At 58.1% G+C, this 22994-nt stretch overlaps 4 protein-coding genes across 7 annotated transcripts; 1 reads left to right on the top strand and 3 right to left on the bottom strand.

Annotated features, from left to right (window-relative positions):
* Positions 1–45: 45 nt before the first annotated feature.
* ANAPC11 (anaphase promoting complex subunit 11) lies at positions 46–482 on the top strand. Its single transcript, XM_061377418.1, has 2 exons — positions 46–179; positions 252–482. Exons 1-2 carry the CDS (start codon positions 71–73, stop codon positions 395–397), a joined length of 255 nt encoding a protein of 84 aa, XP_061233402.1. The 5' UTR covers positions 46–70; the 3' UTR covers positions 398–482.
* A 1023-nt stretch (positions 483–1505) lies between these two features.
* PCYT2 (phosphate cytidylyltransferase 2, ethanolamine) lies at positions 1506–11093 on the bottom strand. 3 transcript variants are annotated; one of them, XM_061377231.1, is made up of 13 exons: positions 10944–11093; positions 10555–10643; positions 9604–9765; positions 7808–7874; positions 7260–7344; positions 6209–6253; positions 4854–4992; positions 4179–4261; positions 3931–4008; positions 3380–3445; positions 3055–3120; positions 2508–2596; positions 1506–1863 (listed from the first exon to the last, which is right to left on the bottom strand). In XM_061377231.1, exons 1-13 carry the CDS (start codon positions 11027–11029, stop codon positions 1773–1775), a joined length of 1146 nt encoding a protein of 381 aa, XP_061233215.1. In that variant the 5' UTR covers positions 11030–11093; the 3' UTR covers positions 1506–1772. The 3 variants fall into 3 exon arrangements, with proteins under 3 accessions (XP_061233215.1, XP_061233216.1, XP_061233217.1); XM_061377232.1 differs by lacking the exon at positions 6209–6253; XM_061377233.1 differs by lacking the exon at positions 9604–9765.
* Positions 11094–11107: 14 nt separating this feature from the next.
* Positions 11108–15585, bottom strand: SIRT7 (sirtuin 7). The gene is made up of 10 exons (XM_061377234.1): positions 15455–15585; positions 15251–15388; positions 14541–14645; positions 13408–13478; positions 13241–13313; positions 12692–12790; positions 11996–12232; positions 11673–11753; positions 11443–11549; positions 11108–11357 (listed from the first exon to the last, which is right to left on the bottom strand). Exons 1-10 carry the CDS (start codon positions 15548–15550, stop codon positions 11150–11152), a joined length of 1215 nt encoding a protein of 404 aa, XP_061233218.1. The 5' UTR covers positions 15551–15585; the 3' UTR covers positions 11108–11149.
* Positions 15586–17652: 2067 nt separating this feature from the next.
* MAFG (MAF bZIP transcription factor G) lies at positions 17653–22900 on the bottom strand. Of its 2 annotated transcripts, none has more exons than XM_061377419.1 (3): positions 22747–22900; positions 19202–19263; positions 17653–19120 (listed from the first exon to the last, which is right to left on the bottom strand). In XM_061377419.1, the coding sequence occupies exons 2-3, from the start codon at positions 19235–19237 to the stop codon at positions 18668–18670; spliced, it is 489 nt and encodes a 162-aa protein (XP_061233403.1). In that variant the 5' UTR covers positions 19238–19263; positions 22747–22900; the 3' UTR covers positions 17653–18667. The 2 variants fall into 2 exon arrangements, with proteins under 2 accessions (XP_061233403.1, XP_061233404.1); XM_061377420.1 differs by lacking the exon at positions 22747–22900 and adding an exon at positions 22490–22514.
* Positions 22901–22994: the final 94 nt, after the last annotated feature.

The raw sequence follows: 22994 nt of genomic DNA, 5'->3' as shown, positions 1-22994 counted from the left end.
CGCGCTGCGCCGCCGCCGGAAGCGGAAAAGGTGGTGTTTGAGCGGCGGAGGCGCGGTCCTGGCGGCGGCGATGCGGGTGCGAGTGCGGAGCTGGCACGGGGTCGCGTCCTGGCTGTGGGTGGCGAACGACGAGAACTGCGGTATCTGCCGGATGGCGTTCAACGGCTGCTGCCCCGACTGTGAGTGCGCGGCCCGGGGGGTGGGGGGGCCGGGCCTCGCCGTACAGCGCTGACGCGCTCTCCGCGCCGCAGGCAAGGTGCCCGGGGACGACTGCCCGCTGGTGTGGGGACAGTGCTCGCACTGCTTCCACATGCACTGCATCCTCAAGTGGCTCAACTCGCAGCAGGTCCAGCAGCACTGCCCCATGTGCCGCCAGGAGTGGAAGTTCAAGGAGTGACGGTGGCGCCGGTACACCGAGGGGGGCCGTTCCCCGCCCCGGGCCGCGCTCTGCCCTCAATAAACGTGCGGCTGCTTCACTCCTCTCCGGTGTCCGGTGTCCTTCCGGGGATGGGAAGGGGGGAAACGACTGCGCCGCGGAACCCGCCTGCGGGTGGAGAAGCCGCTCTGCTGGGGTCGGGAAGGCCGGGCCCCGCCGCTGCTCGGTTGTTACTGCCGGAACACCCACCCAGTGCAAATGCTGTAGCCTCATTGTCCGGAAAGCCCAGCACAGCCAGGGCCGCTCGCACGGTTTGGTTCCATTTCTAGTGAATTCAGCAAAAAAACTCCCGCAGAGCTGTCCCTGTGCCGGGGCAACCCCATCATGCCCAGCACCCGGACTGTGCTGCCCTAGGGCAAAGAGCTGGGGCTGCTGCAGCGGCCTCGCCCCGGCTCCCAGCACAGCTCCAGAAAAAGCCACTGTAGTAGGGATGCTCCAGCCCAGGACCTGGCCCCTTTCTGCGACCCCACCTGTGATACCAACACAGAACTCTAATGTTTTATTAATGATCAGCAAAAGTTTACACCGGAGAGGACAACAGAACTGGCATGGAAGGACGGTGGGGCCCAGGGCACCCGCTGCTGCACCCTGGAATGTAAGAGGCAGGAAGGGGCTCAGCACCCATCCTCCTCAGGCCCTGCACCGCTGTGCAGGGACTCACATGCTGCATGTTACAAGCAGCCCTGGGTTCAGCCGAAATTCCAGTCCCTCCCGTTGGGAAGCCCTTGGGCACAAGGTGGACTCCAGGCTCTGAGCAGGTCTGTACAGCACCAGGTCTTGGAGGAAGCCCCTAGGGGTGCCTGTGCCCCTGCCCCTTGCGCCGCTGCCTCTTCCTGGGACCTCGGGCACAGCAGATCCAGCTGGAGCTGCAGCACCTCTGGGGCTGGTGTCTGTGCAGGGGCCGTCCCCGGGGTGACTGTTCCCACCAGCCTGTCCCCACCACCACCCCCAGGCTGCTCAGGAGCACAGGCTCCAGCCAGACATGGGGCCTGGGCAGCTGCTCCATTTCCCTCCTACTAAAAGCCAGAACTGGCAGCAGTAAAAGCACATCAAGGGGTTAAAACATGGGTTAGAATTAAAACCTTTAAAACTTTTTTTTTTCTCTGTCGTATCTCCCCTGGGAAGGGGCTGATGGAGGAGAAACCAGGCGGCAGCAGCAAGTTCCGGCCTTACTGGCTGCAGTTACTGGAGGAGGAGCTAGGCCAGGAGAGGGCAGACAGCACACCCTGCGCACCAGCAGCGAGGTCCCTGTCCAGGGGTCCCCTCCAAGAGCTTGTCTGCTCTCAAGAGGTGAGGTTGCGGTGATCTGTGACCCACACACCAGCTCTCTGCTGGCCTAGTGCTTCTCCTCTTCCAGTCTCCTCATGGCCTCCAGCACAGCCAGCTCTTTTGCTTCCTTCTTCTGGTTCCTAGCTTCAAACTCCAGCCTGCATCAATCACAAAATGCCATAAGATTCTCATCCATCCCTATCTCACCTGGAGCAGGGGAGCACCATAGCTCCTGCTACTCTGCTCCAAGAGTGCTTCAGAAACCACCAGTAACCTCCCAACTGCTTTCAAGAGCCCAGACCTTCCCACAGCTGTTCCCACCACTTCACAGGCTCCCACACTGGGAAAACACCACTTGTTTCTGCCCCAGCAGCAGACACTCCTGCTCCATGCTTGGCCTGTCCTGGAACAGACCATTTAATAATACCAAAACCGAATTTACCACTGACTGAGCCAAGGTTACTGAAGGCAAAGGGCTCAGGCCTAAAAAAGCAAAGCTCTGAAAGAAGCAACATGCTCATTCCCCCTGGGAATAGAGCAAGGGAATTTTATCATTGATAGAGAAAGACCAGTAAAACACAGTGACACACACTGACACAGCAGAGTTCAGCTGTTCCTTTCCCTCTGCAGTCCAGTACATCCACATCTAAGCAGCCTCCCCAAGCTATGGCAGATGAAGGACCAGTTACTGACCCTGTGCCTTTAGGTAACCACTCCTCTCCCTGTCTGATCCCATTCATTAGTCCTCACGCAAGCTGGTCAGTACAGTATGTGACAGAAATGGGAGATAAAGAAAACCAACCTGTTCTTGATGATCCTCTGCACAATGAGATCTGTGGTGAGGTTGCTGCCACTGTCCACAAGCTGGAAAATGCCACGTCTCTTCGGTTCCTGTGGACAAACAGCAGACTGAGCTGGGGAGACACACAGGCCCTGGGGGTTACAGCTCAGCAGGGGATGTTGAGCGGAAGCCGTGGCAGGTCCTAGGGCACCCAGCCAGCCACAACACAAAATGATTCCTAGGAGGCAGGATAAATACTTGCTGAAAGCAAAGCTTTATGTCTGTGGGAGCTGCCCAGGACTGGCATAGAGCAAAGGCTACAGGATTTCTCACTCTGCCATGAAGGCACCAGAAACAGGCAAACCAAAGAGAGAGGGCAAGAACAGAGCTGTTTACACCTTTGCTCCAAGCAGCCACCCTCAAGGGTGGATGAAAACCAGGCTCACCTGCACTGCACTCACTTGGGAGCATCCTCTGCAGTACAAGTTCCCAGCTCGGGAACACGAAGCCATGCTGCATCTATCCAGTGCTGACAAAGCAGCACAGCCAACAGCAGCTGGTGCCTTACCTCGTACGGGTCAGAACCATCCTTGTCCGGCACCACCTCCGTCATCCCATGACACACAAGTGTTACCTGGAGAAGGATACAAATTGTTGACAAGACCCAAAAAATGCACAGGGACCTTCCCTGCCACTGCAACTGCTGCAGCACAGCCTGGACACCAGCAAAGTCACCCCTCCTGTACTGGCCCTGCTGGTGCATCTGGCGCTGCCAGTAACCCTGCTGAGCTGGACCTTCTCTCCTCTGCACCCCTGTGTTTTACTGCACCACTTCAGTTCCCCAAGCACATCACACCCAACACCTTCACATCCACCTATAAGCAAAGACTCACCCTGAAGTGATCCAGCAGGTCAGCAGTGACAGCATAGGGGGCTCCAATCACCACTTCTGAGACATACTAGAGGAAAAGCAAGTAAAGAGTCCAGATTTGGGAAAAACAAACACACCCACCCCAAAACCACAAACCAGCACCCCCAAACCAGGGGTCAGCCTGCTTCCTGAACACCCTTAAGCAGGTCAGCATCTTTTAGTTCCACTGCAAAATATGCTTTCTGGTAACGTATATACAGCAAATCTAGAAGTCTGTAGCTCAGGGAACACGCTTCTGGGCCTCCCCATATTTCTTTCCCAGGAATTTCCTTCCCTGCTGCCTTTGCTGCCCAGAGGTGGGGGAGTTCAACAGCTCAGGTTAGCCAGGACAACAGCGGAGCCCAGGGACCTCTCCTGAGAGCACGTCAGCTCCTCTGGCAGCCTGAGGTGACCCGTCTCTGCTTCCCCAGCACACGCTAAAGAACCTGTGTGAGGTTGTTGGCTACAGGAGACCACCACCAAGCTCCGGGCAAGTTCTGAAATGGTGCAGAGACACTGCCAAGAGGCACTTACCCTGCAGGCCAACACGCTGAGTGTTCTCTCATGGATGTTCATGATGGGATAGTTCTTCCCTTTGTAGCGATTTACTTCCTAAACAAAGCACCAGGCACAGTTAAAGAGAGACAGAGCAACCCCTTTCCCTCTTGCTTTCTCCCAACATGAAAACCCTGTTGTGGCAAACACATCCCATTCCCAGCTTCCTGAGCACAGAAAGAACAGGGGCCAAGACGCTCTGTCTTTGGACAACATTATACACTGACCTGATCAAAGTGCAGCCCAGCGATGATGTAGGGTTTCTCTGCCAGCTGGTGAACCTTCTCCAGGAAATCTACGTGCCCAATATCTGTAGAACACTTTAAGGAACTGAAACTAACACAGAAAATAGGGAAAGGGAGACAGGAACAGATGCACTGAAAAACCACAGTGGGAGTCTTATGGATTTGATTTCTGCATTATTCGTTGCCCATATCCAGTCGCCTCCTTCCTCCACAGGTCCTGGGCAAAAACCAGACATCACCAGCTCCACCTCGCATGGCCTCAACTTTGCCTCTGTCCAGAAGTTCTACCTGACTTGGCTGTTCTGGCTCAGTGCCTCTGAGACTGCTCCAAGGTGGCCCGGGCAGTTGCTTGGGCCGTGACGCCAGCCCTCAGAGGGGACTGGAGTGTGATCGCCAGAGCAGGGAGAGCATCCGCCTGTCTCCCTGGCACCCTCCAACAGCCACAAACCTCTCCAGAGAGCACCTACAGCTCCGTTCCAAGTGTCCTGCAACTCAGGCAGTGAGAATCCTGCCTGCCCCCCACTTGCACAGCTACAGAGAGAGAAAGAAAGGAAAAAAGAAAAAAGAGACAAATATCCTGGTCTGGCACCTCAGAACATGAGAACATTAAACTGGAAGACAAGTGCTGCTTTCCTGACAAAACAAAGTCCAGGATACGGAACAGGTCAAAGGCTCCAGCCACATAGATGATGGTGTCTCCGGGCTGTGGTTCCTTCCCTGATGCAAACTGGATGATCTTCTGAGATGTCTGCAGGAACTGCGAGACACCTGTCCAAGGACTGTGACCCTTTGGTCCCTGGAAAAACACACCCCATACACATCTGCTTTCCAGGCTCCAGGAGGGGTTTGGACAACACAGACGCAGCCACAGGCAATGTGCAAGTATCACAGCTCTCAGCAGCTCAGACTTCCCACGCTCCTGGCACCAAAGAGTTCAGCAATCTCAAAGGCCGTTTTTGCTCTGTCAAACACGGCGCAAATCGTCCCCGACAGCCAGCTCAGGAGATGCCAAGAAGAAAGCTCAAGAAGGAGGAAAGCAACAGGGCAGGTTTGGATTGCCAGGAGAGACAAGGCTCAGTAACACACAACCTGCCCTCGCTCCTCTCCAGCCTCCAGCAGCCTCCCCCTGGCTCCAGCAGGAGCCAATACCAGCGCCATGAAACCAAGGATGGAGTTTTAGCCCCCCACACATCAGATCTGGGAACAGACACCGGGTCACCCCCTCGGGCACCTGCCTGACCCCTAAAGCTTGGGCTCTACGAGACTGGCAAGAACAAAGACAACCCCGGCGAGAGTGGGCAAGCCAGGCGCACGCAGCATGCAAAGGGGCTCAGCTGCGGGGCCATGCAGGAACCTGGTGATCCAAGCACCAGGGAACAACCATGCTGCAGCGACGGGCCCCTCACACCGCTCAAACATCCCAGTGTGGTGGGGAACAGAGAGGATAACTCAGCCCAACCAGCAAACCCCCTGCGAGTAAGAGCTTTAAGTACCAGCGCTTGTTAACCAGGCAAGTGCAACACCCAGGGACAGAGGGGGGCTAACAGCTCTTGAGAGGCAGCGCGAGCCTGAGCCAGACCCAGGACGGCTCCACCAGCACACGAGTCCTGCAGTACACTCATGCCAGCCATGTGCCTGCTACAGACACTTCCCAGACCTGATGCACACCACTGCAAGCAGCATCCACAGAGGCTCTCCTTGGGCTGTCCCTGCAGGCACTTGGGACCCAAAAGAACAGTGGTTAAGAACGTTCAAGCAAGCCAGAACAACAGCAAAGGCTCAATGGGTGCAGCAGCTCCACGGCATCGCTGAAGGACACTTCACCCTCCGGCCCTGCACGGCCACACCTATTTCACCAATTACAGCAGTCCTTTATCGACAAGCAAACACTTACTGAGGTTGCTACTAAATATGGGGGGGGAAAACAAGCCTGCAACAGAGGCTGAAAGCACATTTGGAACCCTTCTGGGACAGGACAACAACGAGACATCCATGACCAGAACTCACATTACCTTCCCAAAGTTGTCAGTGTGCTTCCGATAGTCTAGGTCCTCATCCTGAAGGGAGATAAAGAGTCACAATGTTGAAGCACTCAAACAGCTCACATGAGCAGGAACATGGCCGTGGGTGGCTCAGGCTGCACACCAGATCCCTGGCTCTGAACACTGACAAACCAGTTCATCTCCAGAGTCGTGTCCCAGCGTGAGTCAGATGAATCGTGTCCTCATCTGATCCCTGCCTGGCACCACACAGTGACGGTGGCTCTTGCCCAGCCTGCAGACCTGATAGCATTTCAAACCTACGTCCTCCCACAACAACGCAAGCCCCTAAGAGGACGGTGTCCCTCCTCCTTCCAAAGACACTGCACTGGAGATGGGCTCAGATCCCTGCGGCCAGCCAGAGCACGGCGCCATGGCATGGGGTGAGCTTCGGAAGTCCAGCTAAGCCAATCTAACAGCTCAGCACACTGGAAGATCTCCCCTCATCCCTGAACTGGTCCTTTGTCTTGTCCCTGCTGTTATATAGGAGCTTCCACTCATCAACCACCATATGACTACTTCCTTTATTTTCCTTTGGCTACATCAGCTATCTAGCACACAGTGAGCTGAAGAGACTCGAGGAAGGTCTGATCAGACTAGAGACAGCAGGAGGCAGAAGCATGCAGCTCAGTGGGAAGGAAGAAGACTTTCCAGTTCTGGCAGCACTGGGCTGATGGATCGACATGGCTGCAGGGTGCAGCTTCACGCCCGGGGAAGGCACAGGATAGCCTGTAGTGCCCGTAACATTCCCAGATTCCCACGCCTGTCACCAAGGACTGAAGCTTTCACCACCCCTCAACCTCCCCCTTCTCCAAAGCAGCACGGGCTGAGATTGCTGTGATCTCAGGCAGGCTTAAGCAAACATAAGCAGGTTGTTTTGCTGCCACTGCCCATAAGCAGCTTTCCAGTTCTCCCTGCACCCAGGAGCCAGGCCCAGGAGCTCCACTGCCATTTGGGACAGCAAAAGGAAAGAGCTGGCAAATGCCCTGGACTCCGAACTCCCACCCAAAGCCCCGTGACTCACTATGTTGCTGTGGTGAGCTTTAGTCATGAGCAGCATGCGGCCAACGAGGTCAGTGGTGGACACACCTTGGGTGCGTTTGCATTCCCTGCAGGGAGACAAGCAAAGATAGAGCAGAAGCCACAGAAACGGGTTTCTCCTCATTTCCCACCGTTACCACACAACACCTGACAAACCCAAACGAGGGGCTGTGCTTCTGCCTGCTCTTGATATAAAGTACAGCATCCATTCACTGAGCCTCTGCATCTCCACCCCACAGCAACTGCTCACATGAGCAGAGCTTACCTTGCACAGGCTCCCCAGAAGAGCCAACCCCCAATGAAGCCTCGAGGCCAGATCTAGCTTCTGCCAGGACCAGGCAGGCCCCACCAGCTGCCAGGCTGCAACACCTCCCAGAGCCACAGTGGCAGAAGCAACTGAAGCTCTGGCACACATCGCAGCTGAATCCAAGTGTAACCTGGGGACAGCTGTGCTTTATCTGATCCCCTTCAGGGCACAAACTCTCAGAAACTGCCCACAGCAGGGGAGGAAGGGGCGCAGCCGCAGGTTACCTGTATCGCCCCGCAGCCTTCACCTCCTCATAGGTATCCTTGCCATCTATCGTGAGGGTGATGTCATCTGCAGAGAGAGAAAAGCCTCAGAACTGCACCCAAGCCCTGCTGCACAGAAGCTGCTCTGATGGCAGGAGCTGAACAGGTTCAGCACATTGGCCAGACCACAACTCCTGCACTGAACCCCTGTGTGCACACAGGGGATACATCCTGCATCCCAGGGGAACGCCAAGGGGTTGCAAGACCACCCCATCTGTGGAGACAAGCATATTCCTGCATGCTGATCACCATTAGCCATCCAGCCCACTGTTCTGTAGGTAGCCCGGAAGATGAGAGCCAGTTGCCCTTGCACTGACACCAGCAGCAGCCAGGACTGAATTACTGCCTGAATGACAATGAACAGCTCCCATCAGCCTACCAAAAAGCACCTCAACCTTCATATCCCCAGGACTGCTTTTGGCTGTTGGCTCATGTTACCACCTTTCCAGTAAATTTAACAGCCCTCCAACAGCCCGTTCCTTCCCGCAGTGATGCCACTTGTACAGCCACATGGAGCTAACCTTCCTCAGAGTTAACTCTGGTTTGTCTTTGCCAGAGTTCCCAACTCACTCTACAAAAGCACCTCTCACTTACTCCCAGTGACAGTGCAAAGTTTTCACAAGTGAAAACCCATTCTCATTTGGCAGAACAGCCTGTTCACAGCAGGCACTGGCAGCTCACGGGTGACAGAGGAGTCCTAACCCCCCCCCTCACGTCAGGGCACAAGGACACGCTGCACACGGGCACAAACAGTGGGTTTGTGCCTGTCATCCTCCCAGTCCAGCTCAGCTATTGCAGAACTTATCTCTGCATCAACACAACCTGGCAAAGCTGCAGCATAAGGGCATCACCCAGGTGCAAGTACAGAGTGACTTGGCAGAGGGGATAAGCACAGGGCAACCGGAGCAAAGGCCACAAGCGCAGCTCTGCTGCCATAATCCCTCACTGAGCCTAGGAAGGGTCACGCACCCCAGGCGTGTTCAGGACACGTAACTAAGTTAACAAGGAATTTGATAATCAGCCTGTCCACGTGAAAAAGCCCGTCTGTCTCACACAGGATTAATGATTTATGGACACTTAGTGAAACGCTTGGCTCATCGACGGCAGGCGCCGGGCTCAGATGAGGAAGATCCATGACATGAGTGCAAAGACTCCTCCTGATCAAACCAAGAGATCACCTCCTGAGGGCCTGGGGAAGGGCTGAGGCTGCGTGAATCCGAGCAGCAGGCCCAGGAAGGGACAGAGTGCAAGGGCAAGGGTGTTTCCCAGAACACAGGTGCTCTTCAGTGACTGTAAACTGAAAAGTGTTCCCAATAGGAACTGGGTCTCTGATTACATGGTCAGCTAAGCCCCTGAACAGCTTATCAGCTGGATAAAGGGAGAGAAGCTTCCCAGATCTGATCTCATCCCAGGATAAGTAGCTATAAACACAACTGTATTTCTGCACTTACCCTTTAACAGCGTTTTTCACGTTAAGGTCTGCACAGATTTCTGCTAGTGCTAACCTCAGGATAGCTGTCAGACAGCACTTCCCCTCTGTCAGTGAGAGGGCTGCTTATAGCCCAGGGATGTGCCCACCCCTGGGGAGCCCAGCACGCTAAGCCTGGCACACAGCAGTGTTTCCCCACCACAGCAGGTCAGAAGCCAGGAAGCAGATCCCTGCACACGAGGTACCCAGTGGCCAGCACGTTCCTCAGCCTGGAGCACACGAGCCCCACAGGGTCTGTGTTAATGGAACACCTCAGAATATCACTCACCACCGTGCACACAGAAGTCACAGTTGTATTTGTCCAGAGTTTCCAGTGTGGTGACATAGGGAGCTCCTGGAGCAATCTCATCCACCCACTTAATGGCTTGCACCATTTTGTACCTCTCCTCCTGCGTAAAGACAGGGGGGCCCTTGTGCTTGGCAATCTCCTCTGAGCAAGAAACAGAAAAGCCCCATTAGAAGCATGTACCACAGCTATGAAGAAGCTCTCCTACAGGAGCCTCATTCATCTCACGGGTGGGTGAACTGCATCAGGGGCTCATACTCGAGGAGGAACCCTCAGCTAGATCAGAAAAGACTTTAATTCAGTTGCATTTCCTAAGCATGTAACAAGGGCCCTGGAACTCCCTGGAAAGGCAGAAGGACCCGGTGCCTCCCTGCACCCAGATGCTTGCTACTGGGAGGTACCTGGACCGCCTGGCAGCCCCAAGGGAAAATTCCCCTGTTAAACAACAGCTTCATGCTAGAACATACGCATCCATAAACCAATTTAAAATCCATCTTCACACACAAGAACTAGTTCTTAGCACTTAACTTCCCAATGGGCTACAACGAGTCCTCTCCACGCACCGATGTGCCTTGGAGTTATCAGCTCCACAGTCTGCACCAGCAAAACCAGCCAGGTTCTCAGCTGGTGCAGTTGTTCCTACAGCACAGGACACGGGTCACGCCTCACACAAACCCACGAGCTCTGAGCTACCGAGCCCTCGCTCCCGAGTGGGAACGGGGGAGCCCTTCTCCCTTCTCCCCTGCTCTCTGAAGGCTGCCGCTCCTTGCGGAGGTGCCGCTCTGTGCCGGGGGGGGGGGCAGCTCTCGGGGTGACTCCGCTGCGCGGCTCGAGGGGCAGCGCTCTCCGCTGCGCGGCTCGAGGGGCAGCGCTCGGGGGGGGGGCAGCTCTCGGGGTGACTCCGCTGCGCGGCTCGAGGGGCAGCGCTCTTACCGTCCGTGTGCACCCCGACGATCAGGTAATCGCCCATGGTCCGCGCCTGGCGCAGCTGGTTCGAGTGCCCGTAGTGCACCATGTCATAGCTGCAAACACAGCGGCCGGGTCAGCCCGCGGGAGCAGCCGGCCCGCCGGTCGGGTGTCACCGGCTCCGCACGGGGCAGCGCTGCCAGACCGCGCCGGGCTCCCCGGGGCAGCCGCAGCGCCCGCTCTCTCCGCACCCAGCCCCGGGCGAACCAAGGCACGGCCCTGCGGGGGCTCCCCTCCCCCCGCCGCGCAAACCTTGCGGGAGCCCCGTCCCGTTGCGGGCCCGGCCGCGGTCACAGAGGAGCCGGAGGCACCAGCGTCGCCAACACCGTTTATTTCTCCGCGCCCGCCCCACTCACCATCCGTCGCACCAGACGCGCACAGGCCGCGCCGCAGCCCTGCCGCCCGCCGCGGGGCCGCCGCCCGCCGCCCCGTTGCGCAGCATGGCCGCGCTGTCACCGGCAGCGCCGCGCGCCCGCGGAACAGCCACCGGAGCCGCCACCGCCCGCCTCGCCCCGCCCCGCGCCCGCCCCGCCGCCATCTTGGGGCGCGGCCCCGCCCCCGCTCAGCTCTTCCTGCGCCGGGATCCCTTGGCGCAGCCGCGGCCGAGCCACCCCCCGGCCCGGCCCGGCGGCCCCGGCTGCTCCCGCTGCGCCTCCTCGCTCCGCGGCGGCTCCTCGGCGCCCGGCGGCGGCGCCACCGGCTTCCGCGAGTGCGTCCCCTCCTCGCCGGGGAGCAGCGGCTCGGCCAGCGCGAAGATGGGGTCCCGCGCCCTGCGGAGAGAGGGCGAGCGTGGGACAGCTGCCGGGCGGCCCCGGGCGGGCACCGCCGGGTGCGGGGCAGGGCCCCGGCGCTCACCGGTCGTAGCGCGGGATGTCCAGCCCCAGCTCCGCCATCACCAGCCGCATCACGTCGTCGCAGCGGCCGTGCAGCTTCAGGGCGGCCAGGTCGTCCTTGGGGGTCCACTGCAGGAGCGACAGCAGAGCCGCGGCTGCAGCGGCTGCAACACCTCCCGCCCCCCCCCCGGCTGACCACACACCGGCACCGGGCTGTCCCACACCCTCCCAGCCCGTGCCGGGCGCGCTCACCTGCAGGTTCACGATGTAGAGCTTGGGACGCCGGGGCGGCGGCTTGCTCATGCACCAAAGGTGGGGGTATTTTTTCAGGACCTGTCACAAAACAGAGGGGCTGAGCACAGCCAACGGCCGCGGAACAGCGACCCGCATCGGCGAGAGGAAAAGGAATGTATTACCAGGAGGGGAAAGAGGGAGGAAGAGAGACTATCACAGATGGTGGGCGAATCCTGACACCAGAGTTTACAGTTGTCTGTTTGGGAGGAGACTGCTCAGCACCAAGGTGTAGCACCAAGAGGGAATGCTGCTAACAATCTTCACCGAGTCTCTAAAGTTACCTTTAAGCTGGAACCCAGACAAAGAATCACATCTGCTTTGCTTGCAGCTTCTGTTGCTGCTTCCCAGTTCAGGGGCTGCCTCAATGTCCCCTTCTCCCCAAAGTGGACGATTGTATCTCTCAACTGCGCCCCACACTTGTGGCACATCCTGCCAGTGTGATGCCTGTGCAGGGCTGTGCGCTCCGTGACGTCAAATACTCGCACATACTCTCTGTTGGGTGTACACGAAGTGCAGACCTGGCACAGGAAAAAAGCAAAACCCTGTTACACCCCCAGCATCCAAGGCTGTGGGAGGCCAGGAACCAGCCACTGCCCTCAGGAGAAAAGCACTTTATGGGGACAACAAAGTGGAAGTGCTAGGAGGGATCATCAGGGATCAGATGCTAACTAGGGAAAGTCTGGAAAACCTCAGCCAGCAATTGGAATTACAGGGGGCCTGTGAGCTTTGCCACAGGAGGGATTTCAGGGGAGGGCTGAAGAAGAGCAGACAGAAGCAGAAAGCTCTAGCAAGTACAGTGAGAGCTGTACAGAATGCTTCAGTTTGTGCTTCCTAGCTCGTTCATCCCAAACCTGATGGCCTTAACTAAGCAAAGGGTAGCCCTTTTCCTAGTTCTTGAGCTAGTGATAGATAAATAGTTTGTACTATTTTCCTGCAAAGCCCCCAGGCAGTAACTTCACCCTGTTCTGGCCACTCACCTCTATGTACATGTTTCCATGAAGCTCAGATATTGCTGCTCGGGGCAACCCACTCCGCAGGTGCAGCCCATCACAGTTTTGAGACACCACGTGCTGCACCTTGAGGAGAACAACACACTGAGCCAGTTACCACGCACGCGCACACAGCACTGACTGTGTTACTCAAATGAGGTGTCTCAACACATGCCAAATCACCCTGTGCAGGGTGGATGGGAAATAAGGCAGCCTGGAGAACAGAGCTTTATGAGAGCTCCTCCTGTCACACAGCAGTATCAGAGAGCTGCCAGTGCTGCTGACGCTGTGGCCACAAGATGCAAGCACACAGTGTGAAAGACAAGGCACAAGGGGAAAAGCTGCCAGGGCTACAGACTGGAGCAAGCCTGACGGAGACTCAGGTGTATGTGAGCACGTGTGATTTATACACATAGACACGTAGCCACCTGAGTGAAAACAGGAGTTAGGCAGCCTCATGAAAAGCTTTTTTCCCTTGGTGGGCTTTATTTACCATACACAGAGGAACAAAAGTGAGGCGCAGCAAAAGCATCTTACCAGGTTGTGCTTGTGTAGGCAGGCGATGCTCATGTGGGTGAGCGTGGGCTCTGCCTCACTCAGATCTGTGGCCCTGACAAGGCGCAAGGAAAAAAATAAAGTTGAATTGCCATTAAGGTCTCCTTCAGTCTCAGCTTTCTGCCACACAGCTCAGATTGTGTCTCTACCTGATGCTCCTGCCCTTCTGCAGCAACGTCCATATGCCATTAGGGCCTCTGTAGTCTGGGATCGAAGCTGCCTGTGTCATCAGGGGAGAAAAAATGAGGCCTGGCAGGAGGTTCACACCCTTGTCCTCAAACACATCAACCCGATCGCACCCAGGGCCTCCAGACCCTCCTCACTGACAGGGACTTTTTAATTCCCTCCAAGGTTTCTAGAGCAGTGGTTCCCTAATTGCAGTAAAACCTTCTTTTCATGTTCTCTCTCTCTTTAGCATCTCTTCTACCTTAAAGCTCCCATTTTCACCCCCAGTATTTATTTTCTCCAATTTTACCACTATGGAGTCCCTCCAGAACTCTTTTTGACCCTTGGTATTGCCACTCCTTACACATAACTTAATTCTTGAATCTTTCCTTACTTTCATTAGACTGATTTCTGGCAGCTCACACTCAGCAAAAATACTCCTAACATTGTACATCCTGCCCAGAATCGTGCCCCATATCAGTACACACTGTAGAAAAGGGACAGAAAGTAGGGTTCCCATGTCAGGTATCAGTAAAGTGACACATCACGTTAGAAGAAGAAGAGCCACTTCTTTCCCAGATTTCCACTTTCCCAGAAGCCATCACAGCATTTCTTGAAGTGTCATTTCTAAGTTCCAGTAGCACCAGCTACTCCTGCTTGTCCAGGCTGGACGCAGCCTTGGGTGATATGGTTTAGTGTGAGGTGTCCCTGCTCATAGCAGGGGGGTTGGAACTAGATGATCTTAAGGTCCTTTCCAACCCTAACTAGTCTATGATTCTATTAGCACAACGTTAATGAGTCAATTTGGTTTTAGGTTTCAGACCAAAAGCAGTCAAAGACACTCAAGAATGGAGCCAGATTGGCGATCTTCCCGTTTAAGCAGCACGTTCCTCACATGCTCACAGAGGTGATGCAGCCTCAGAATCTCCTGGGCAGGAGGCATGAGCCCAGGATACAAACTAACCATTGCCCTCGTCATGGTGCGTGTGCTCCCGCCACAACCCAGGCTCCTAACATGCACCATGCAGTCATTCGGAAACCACAAAAATAGCCCAAACACTGCAACAGCCCTGCAGAAGCTCCCACAGCTCCAGCCACTCACCCTGAAGAAACCTACCGTACTGATCCCGGCTCCCGTGTAGATGATGAGGTGCTTGGCGCTGCAGATGGCAGCAGCCAGCTCAGTGGCCTTTCTCCTTAACTCCTCTGGTTCGTCACATACCTGGAAAACACAATTGAGCAAGTTCACGTGTTTCTGAGATAGGGTGAGCTGGGGATAGCAGAGCAGTCTCTGCACGCTTGACACCAGCCATCACTGCTACCAGAAGTGGCTTCCGAAGAAAACAACCACAGAATCCCAAAACCTCAGGTTGGAAGTGACTTTATGGATCATCTGGGCCAACCTTCCCAGGCAAAGCATGAGCTAGGCTAGCTGCCCCAGCACCCTGTCCAGACAGATCTTAAGTGTCCAGTGCTGGGGAATCCACCACTTCCCTATGGAGACCATTCCAATGGCTGGCGGTTCTCCTTCCGAGAAACTTCCCTCCTGTGCCCAGCCAGGGACTCCCCAGCAATAACTTGTGCCCATCACCCCCCGTCTTTTCCACGTTAAAAATAACCCGTTGCTGCCCAAGGGGGGTCAAGAGTAGAGGCTCCCGGATCGCAGCACACGCGGATCCATCTCCCGGTCCCGAGGCACGCGCCCGCACGGGTCTGGCAGCCCCGAAACGGAGCGAACCGCGAGCGGAGCAGAGCCGTTCCCGGCCCCGCGGCTGCTCCCGCGGCCCGCCGCAGCTCCAGCGCCCCTGCGCCGGCCCCGACGCGCACCTCCTCCTGCCGCCGGCGCAGCCGCTCTCGCCGCTTGCGGCGCCGCTCCAGCTCGCGGACGATGTCGTCGCTCTCGTCCAGCACTTGGCACTCCTCGGGGCTCCGCTCCGCCGGCGGCTTCCTCCAGATGCGGAACACCTGCGCGGCACGGGAGGTCAGGGTGGCCGCGGGGCGGGGGGCGGCCGGCGCCGGGCAGGGCCGTACCTGTCTCCGCCGGTCCCGCTGCTCCTCCTGCTGCAGGAGCTCGGCGCGGGCCGCCGCCTTTCGCTCCGCGCGGCTCGCGCTGCCGCCGGCCGCCATCTCCCCGGAAGCGCCGCGCTTCCGCCACCGCCCGCCCGGCCGCAGGCCCGCTTCCGCCCGCCCTCAGCCCCGCCCACCTCGAGCGCGACGGCGCCCCCCAGCGGCGCGGCGGACCGCGCCCTAAGGAAGCGCGAGGCGGTGGCTGTTTGAAAGCGGTTTATTGTCACGTACAAAAGGGCGGCGGCGGCCGGGCTCTATGTACAGCAATAAATACCGGCCGGCCGGCCGCCGCCGGGCATAACTTACCAATAAATACCGCCCGCTCCGCCGGGCAGCGGCGCCCGTACACAAGTCACCACACGATACACAACCGCCGGGGCCCGCGGCACCGCCTCCCCCCGGCCCCCGGGGCGGGAGAAAGAAAACACGACACCTTCACAGCAGGGAACCAAACGGACGAGCACCTCGGGACGGAACACTGTACACGAGAGGCCGCGGGACGGCCCCGCCACCGCCTCAGAGACATCCCCGGGGTCCAGCACACCTCCCCGGCCAGAGCACAGCAGAGGCACTCGCGTCCCCCCCCGCACCCACAGAGCGCAGGCACGCACCGGCCCCTCCAGCCGCGGCAGCGCTGCCGCCGGCTCTGCCCTCCTGGCTCCGGGCCTCGCTCCAGAGCAGCACAGTCTCACCAGCAGCAGTGCAGGGCCAGGCCTCCAGATGGGTTCAGAACTCAGCTCTGGACAGGTCTGACCTCAGGCTGGCTCCAGGAGGGACAGGGCTGAGACTGACACCCCAAGCAACTGGAGGTCATCGCGTTTTGGAAGGTCTCGCCTCTTCCAGGCACATCACCAGCTGGAAGACAAGGGTTAGAGCCCACAGCTCCAAGCACTGCTCAGTGCGTAGCCCAGCCAGTCAACAGCTGGGAAGCGACACGCTTCAGCTCCAAGAAGAAGCCCAGGGCTGGGAGAGAGAAACCTGGAGGCAATGTTCTAACCTGTTCCCTGTTCAAGAAGTTCTGGAACCTGGAAAACCTTTCAAAACAGCTCCTCCCTAAACTCCCCATCAGTCAGAGCAAAGCTGATCTCCTCTTCCAGCAGGAAATCCCCACCAACTATCTGCTCCTCTCCTGCCACACTGCAGCTTCCATCAGTTTACCTGCTTCTCGGCCCCGAGGACAACAGTACCAGATCAGCTACAGGAGAAACGCATCAAACCACCAAGTACAGTAAACCGCCCCCCACAAGGCTGCAGCATCACTTGTGCCATCCTGGCCCGTCCCCTCCATTCAGGAGGCTTTGGGCAGCCAGGAGCTCACATGGACTTCACCCCCACGTCCTGCTTCTCTGCAACTACTCAGTAATCAGCTCAAAGCTCTGGGAAGGGCAAGGGGGATCAAAGTGTTTGAGGAAATGGAGCTTGGCCACAAACAGCTCCTCAGCTGTGTCACACAGCTCTGAGTGCTCCTCCAACACCCGCGAGCAGGACCTGCACCAGGCCGGGCAGTGACCAGGCCACAGCTCCATTTCCAGCACTACAAACACTCAGAACCAGCACCGTCCCCTGTCAGATAAGCCCCAAGAGCAACACAAGCTCTGACTGCAGGATCCAATTCCACAGTTAAATTCCATCAGCCTCTTCCTAAACTTGGACAGTTCTCCCTTACGTTACTCCTCTGCCAGCTCTGCTGGAGAGAGGAAAGCACGGTTTCCCCATGCAGGTAACAGTGCTCCAGTGCCAGCTGCTCTCACAGCACACCTCTGCAGAGACATGTTTCTGCACAGGCATCACCAATAGCTGCACCAGCCGTCCCTCAAGAACAGCAGCCCCTTTGCCAGTGTGCCAGAATCCTCCTGGAGAATGCAGAGATGCCAACTTCATCTCTCGGTTGAGCTTGGGGAAAACAACGGCAGCAAGAAAACGACAGCACACGGCGAAGGCAGCCACCGGCACCAGCACAGCACAGCGAGCTCAGAGAACAGAGAGCGCAACACGAGGGGACACGACGGAAGCCAACGAGGTCAAGAATAAGTCACTTTTGGTACAACTGCAAAAAGATATCAAACAGGACTTGCCTCTTTTTTTGTCTTTTTCTAAGTTTTATAAATAAAGTCTGATAACTCTTTATAAAAACTAACCTCAGAGCCACGGCGTGCGGGAGGTTCATGAGAAACTTTAAAATTATTTCTTTATTAACTTTTTACTAGCAAAGTCTCCGAGAATATTTCCCCATTCAGATGGTCAAATATTCTCGCCCTCTCAGATAAAAAAGCTGACTATAAATACGCTCTCTTTTCTGTCTGATTTTAATTTTAAACTTAGATAATTTAATAACTCTTAAAACGATGTTTCTCTCTTTAAATAAAGGGCTATTTAACCACATAAACTGGTTGTGTAAACCATCACACTAGAGACACTTGATACCCTCAAAACACGGGAACAACTAGTGAGTTTGGTCTTGTTCAGTGCAAGACATTAGGCACAAAACCGGCCTGCAGTCGACATGGTACCTTCCCTTCCTCGGGGTGCTCTGGCCCAGCGCTGGGGCAGAGGCAGGGGCACAGCAGCATCTTCCTGTCCACCACTGCTAGTTCACACAGCTAACGCCACGGACATCTGAGGGGAAACCCACTGTCAGGGCACAGAGGCACACCAAGAAAGGAATACAAACCTATTACACAGAACACCCCAACTGCAACTACAGGTACCAAATGAGACAAAAGCAGCAGGTTCAGGCGCCTGGCAGTCAGGCACCGAGATGCACCACCAGGAAGAGTAATGAAATAAAACCTTTGGAAGTGACTGAAAACTAGGGTTCCCAGCCCTGGGAAGAAAGCCTCCCTCCAGACCTTCCCCAGCCCTCCCGTCGCCTGCCCTCAGCCACACTGCACAGACGTTCCTTGGCTACAAACCCAAGATCTCGCAGCTTGTCCCAAGGGCGCCCGAGGGCTGCAGATCACTGGGCGGGAGGCTCTGTCTGCACAGGACAAGGGACGCATCACCACTGCTCATACCAATCTGGACACAACAAAACAAAACTGGAGTGATCAGCAGGCCAGTCCTGGGCCAAGTAGAAGGAACCCGGACCCATCTGGGGAGGGTTTGTGCTTTGGGGGTTCCAGGCTGGTTTTGTGCCTAACTGCCCTGCACAGACAAGCTGAGGCAACTCTCGCTTCACTAAGACCGGGCGTCCGTTTTGGATTTCACTATCGTGATGACACTGGTAGTAGCGACCTTGCCAGGGATGAGGGGACCCACACTGGAGGTGAGAGGCCCCCGTGCAGGGGTCACAGGGCTCCGGGCCACGGTTCTGGCGAAGTTCTGGAGAGCCTCATATTTGGAGCGGAGAGCATCGAGTTCCATTTTCATGCTGGCGTTCTCCGATGCCAGCTTCTCCACTTCTTGCTGCAGCTCTGCCTTCTGCTTCTCCAGTTCCTCCTTCTGGGTAACACGCTTGACTCTGCAGCTGGCCGCGTAGCCCCGGTTCTTCAGCGTGCGCCGGCGCTGCTTCAGCTGGATGATCTCCTCCTTCGACAGGCCCCGCAGATGCTGATTCAGCTCCCGCACAGACATGGTCACCAGCTCCTCATCTGTCAAGCTGGTCCCATTCTCACCTGGCTCCCGCTTCACCTGGAAGAGATGGCAGCACACACCTGTGAAACCTGGAGCAGATGCACCCACCACCTGCAGCCCTTTAGCCACCTGCCTTACCTTCAAGGCCTTGTTTCCTTTGTTGGGGGTCGTCATAACACGACAGCCGTGTCAAGCAGGTGCTGGAAGGGAAGAAGGTCAGGTTAGCCCCCCGGGACACAGTGGAGTCTGTGGCAGGGCAGCCCCCAGCACTGCTGCACATCCCACACCACTCCCCGAAACACCCTCAAAAAGCACCCGCCTGAGCCGGACTCAAAGCGGCAGTTTCTGTCCCTAAGCAGGCGCCGCTGCCCTTCCAACCCCCTCCCACAGAGGCTTTGGGCAATGCCAGTTTCTCCCTTGGGGTGGGGGAAATTAAAACACGAGGAGGAGCCGGAGTACACGGAAGCCATGTGCATCTAAAAATAGCCTGGCAGCAGCGGCTGGTCCGGGCTCGGCTGCTCAGGGCCAGTCACGCTGACTCAGCGTCACCGGCACCACGGCCTCCCGCTCCCAGCCGCAGCCCTGGTGCTCCACTCACCCTTCCAGCTCCAGAACCAGCCCAGAACACGAGTCCCACCAGCCCATAGGTGCCCCCAGGGACGCAGCCAGAGCAGTTCAGCAAGGAGCACAGGGGAAGCCTTTGCCTCCACAACACAGCTCACTGGGCATCCTGCGGGACGGGGGAACACCACTGCTGTGCTCACAGCTCTCCAAATGTCTTTTGCTCCCCAGGAAAGCCAGCACATCCAGGTTCCAGTCAAAGCTCTGCACTCAACCTTTCCCAAGGAACAGAACAACCTGACACTGCAGCACAAAGGAGCGCTTGGGCACACTGGAATCCCATCAGTCTTGGGCCAGTGGCAGCAGCAGCATTCCCCTCTCCCACTCACGCAAAACTGATCCCAGCTCTTGATCTCTTCTGCGAGAAAGCCCCTCTTGGGCCCAGGCAATTCAAGGGCCCAGAACCACCTTCTCCTTCCATTAGCGTCAGCGCCAAGGTACGCTCATCAGGAAGCAAGGACATGGAGCAGCCAAAACCAGAGAGCAGACTCCTTCACTGCCCCAGGACTTCAGAGCCAGTGACAGCAAAACCCCCAGGCCTGTTCCCACAGTAACTCCAAACAAGCTCTGGTTTCTGTCCCTGCATACCTGCTCCCCTCAGGCTGTAGTTCAGAGCTACTGCCCTGCTCAATGAATGAATCCCTCAGACATTGCTCCACCAACATGGCTGTGCCTCAGGCAGCCAGAACCATACAGCTCCTTGAGAGAGGCAAGTGCTCCTGTGCCAGCACAGCCTGCAAACACCTCTGTCCCTTTTGTCTCTTCGGTGCCCAACAGTCAACAACAGTTTAGTTTGCCACCGCTTTGCTAAGTGTAGGAGGCACTGATATACAGTTATAGCCAAAACAACAGATGCACAAGTCAGCAAATATGGAGCTGTGCTCTTCCAGCAGCTGTGGCGCAGACTCCCCCAGTGCATCTACCACCTATTAGAGGTGAATGGGGTCAGCACTCCCCAGGACACTGTCAGAGCTGTTCCCAAAGCCTCCAGCCTTCCTGGAGGCAGGCTATTTATACCCAGAGGACAACTCTCCTTGATATGAGATGTACGCTAGAACCTGGCAGTGCTGGCACAGGAAGGGTCACTCTGCTGCCCAGAGGAGGTAGCTGCAGTGAGGCCGCTAACACAGGGCATAGAGCACACAGCCAGCTGCTTTGTAAACCTGATTCTTCGCTCTTCCCCATTCTGGGGTATTTTCTCTGCTCCTACCGGGCAAATGACACCGCTGCCGGGAAAAGGGGAGAAGGCAGGGGATACCTGGGAGACCAACAATGCCACCGCTGCAGCACCTCTGGCGAGCACAAGGAGCCAAGGCAAACATGGGCAGGGGACCTGCCTTGTGGCACTAAGGAATTTCCAGGTGCTTGGCAAGCACTCAACGCCCTTCGCTACAGCAAAGCTGAAATAAAACAAACAAGGAGACAAAGGTGCTGCACCGGGCAGGGCTGTCCGGCAGCTCGCAGACGGGACACCCAGAGAGCTGGCACCAGGACAAGAGCCTGACTCTTCAGCCTGCGGGCGGGTGAGCTCCTGGGGCTTCCCAGAGGGATCCTACCGAAAGGCGCCGACGGCACCGAAGGAAACGCAGCCTCAACGCGTCTGCCCCGGGCTCCAGCGGCCTGACCTCAGCAGCAGCGCGGCCGCCGCCGCCGGGCTCCGCTCGGAGCTGCTCGCACCGCGCATGAGCCAGCGCCGTTCCCCACATTCCCGGCGTCAGCGCCCCGCCACGAGCCCCGTGTAAACACGGTGACGTCACCGCTCCGGCGCACGGCGCTGGCGGCAGGGAGGGAGGGAGGCCCCGCCGCGGGGACCCGGGCAGGGGCGCGCTCCGAGCGGCCCCGCAGCGCCGTGTGCCCGGGGCTGCCGCGCCGCGGCTCTCCCGGTGCGTTCCCGGCCCTGTTTATGCACGGCAGCTCCCGCAGCTGCCCCGCTAACCCAGGCGTGTTGGGTGACTCCCCCAGTTACACACAGAGCTAGGGTTGGGCCTGCCCCGTGCCCCCCCAGGAGTCCCTGGTGAGCTCACATCCGACCCAGGGCATTTGGACAGCCACTCTTCCATCAAGGAATCTGCCCACCCAGCCGCATTTAACCACTTACAGAGAAAGGGAAGAGCTGGCTCCAGGAGAGCCCTTCCAGCCTTTCCCAGTGCCTTCCTCTAACCTCACAGCTCAAACATCACATACCGTGGTCAGAGACATCCCCAGCTCCGGAGAGCAAGACCCCCAGTGCACACTGACACCCCGTGCCAGTCTGGCGCCACAGCCTGCTCCGCAGTCCCACCAAAGGGGCTTTCCTTCCCGCCACGCAGGGGATCTGCTCAGCTCCAAGGAGGCTGCACCGAGCAGACCCACAGCCCCAGCCCGTTCCCTGCACCCACCGTAGCCCTGGCAGGGCATGAGCCACAGGCCCCTCCAGGATGTGGGCCAGGACCTCGGAACCGCATCACCTCAGCTACCAGCCCTCTCCCAGGCGGCATCAGCTGCACCGTGATGGGCGCTGGAGTGATGGAGATGTCCTGTGACCAAGCCCCCCCGCAGGAAAAGGCGCTGGACACCTCCGTGACTCGCAACCCTCTCCAGACCCTGCTTCTCCTGCCCACCTCGCAGAGGGGCAGCCAACGAGAAGGAAGCCAGCAGCGCGACCTGGGGAGGAAGCCCCGCCCGGGACCCGCCGCCCGGAGCGGGGGAGCTGAGGCTGGAGGAGCAGCGGGAGAGGCGGGCCTGGGCCGCCGGTCCGCAGAGCTCACGGGACCGGGAAGGGCGGGGCAGGACGCGCCCGCGGTGCTCGCTGTCGGCCCCACGCACCTGTTGCTCGGCCGCGGGGCGGGGAACCGGGCGGGGCGGCGGACAGGGGCGGGCAGCACCGGGCGGCCACGGCCCCGGAACCCCTCCTTGAGTCAGCGGCGACGGCCCCGCGGTACACTCGCCAGCCGGCGGCGGCCCGGCCGCCATCCCGGGCCCGCCGCGCCCGCCCCGCCCCGGCCCGCCCGCGGGGACCTGCCCGCCGCCCCACCCGGTGCGAGGGCCGCGCCCGCCGCCCGAGCCGCGCCCGCCGGTCTCACCTCCTCACGGGGCCGCCGGGGCCAGGCCGGGCGGGGAGGCCGCGCTGGGAGGGACCGGGACGCCGCGAGCCGCCGCTGCCGCCGCTCACGGACGCGTCACGTGATATTTGGGTCACGTGGCTCCATTCATGAAGCGCCCGGCGCAACCGCCCCGGGCCTTAAGGGGGCCGCGCCTTAAAGGGGCGGCGGCGGCGGGGACCGGCATGGCATGGCATGGCATGGCATGGCATGGCCGGCCGGTGCCGGCT

The sequence above is a fragment of the Neopsephotus bourkii genome, unplaced genomic scaffold (assembly GCF_033783945.1).
Source record: "Neopsephotus bourkii isolate Nb327-2 ecotype Australia unplaced genomic scaffold, CSIRO-AGI_Nbou_v1 NB_1749, whole genome shotgun sequence".
Classification (NCBI taxonomy): Eukaryota; Metazoa; Chordata; class Aves; order Psittaciformes; family Psittacidae; genus Neopsephotus; species Neopsephotus bourkii.
Note: the sequence above shows the minus strand (reverse complement) of the source record. Positions and strands in the feature narration are given on the sequence as shown.

Excerpts from the sequence above, each read along its gene's own strand:
- SIRT7 (XM_061377234.1), bottom strand. The coding sequence starts at position 15,550 with ATGGCGGCCGGCGGCAGCGCGAGCCGCGCGGAGCGAAAGGCGGCGGCC. Across the intron at positions 13,479-14,540 it reads CGGGAGCCGGGATCAGTACG|GCAGCTTCGATCCCAGACTA; the intron begins GTAGGTTTCTTC and ends CTGATGACACAG. Across the intron at positions 12,233-12,691 it reads ATGGAAACATGTACATAGAG|GTCTGCACTTCGTGTACACC; the intron begins GTGAGTGGCCAG and ends TTCCTGTGCCAG.
- PCYT2 (XM_061377231.1), bottom strand. The coding sequence starts at position 11,029 with ATGCTGCGCAACGGGGCGGCGGGCGGCGGCCCCGCGGCGGGCGGCAGG. Across the intron at positions 3,446-3,930 it reads TCAGCGTGTTGGCCTGCAGG|TATGTCTCAGAAGTGGTGAT; the intron begins GTAAGTGCCTCT and ends CTTTTCCTCTAG. Across the intron at positions 2,597-3,054 it reads ATGGTTCTGACCCGTACGAG|GAACCGAAGAGACGTGGCAT; the intron begins GTAAGGCACCAG and ends GTTTGTCCACAG.
- MAFG (XM_061377419.1), bottom strand. The coding sequence starts at position 19,237 with ATGACGACCCCCAACAAAGGAAACAAGGCCTTGAAG. Across the intron at positions 19,121-19,201 it reads AAGGAAACAAGGCCTTGAAG|GTGAAGCGGGAGCCAGGTGA; the intron begins GTAAGGCAGGTG and ends CATCTCTTCCAG.
- ANAPC11 (XM_061377418.1), top strand. The coding sequence starts at position 71 with ATGCGGGTGCGAGTGCGGAGCTGGCACGGGGTCGCGTCCTGGCTGTGG. Across the intron at positions 180-251 it reads CAACGGCTGCTGCCCCGACT|GCAAGGTGCCCGGGGACGAC; the intron begins GTGAGTGCGCGG and ends TCCGCGCCGCAG.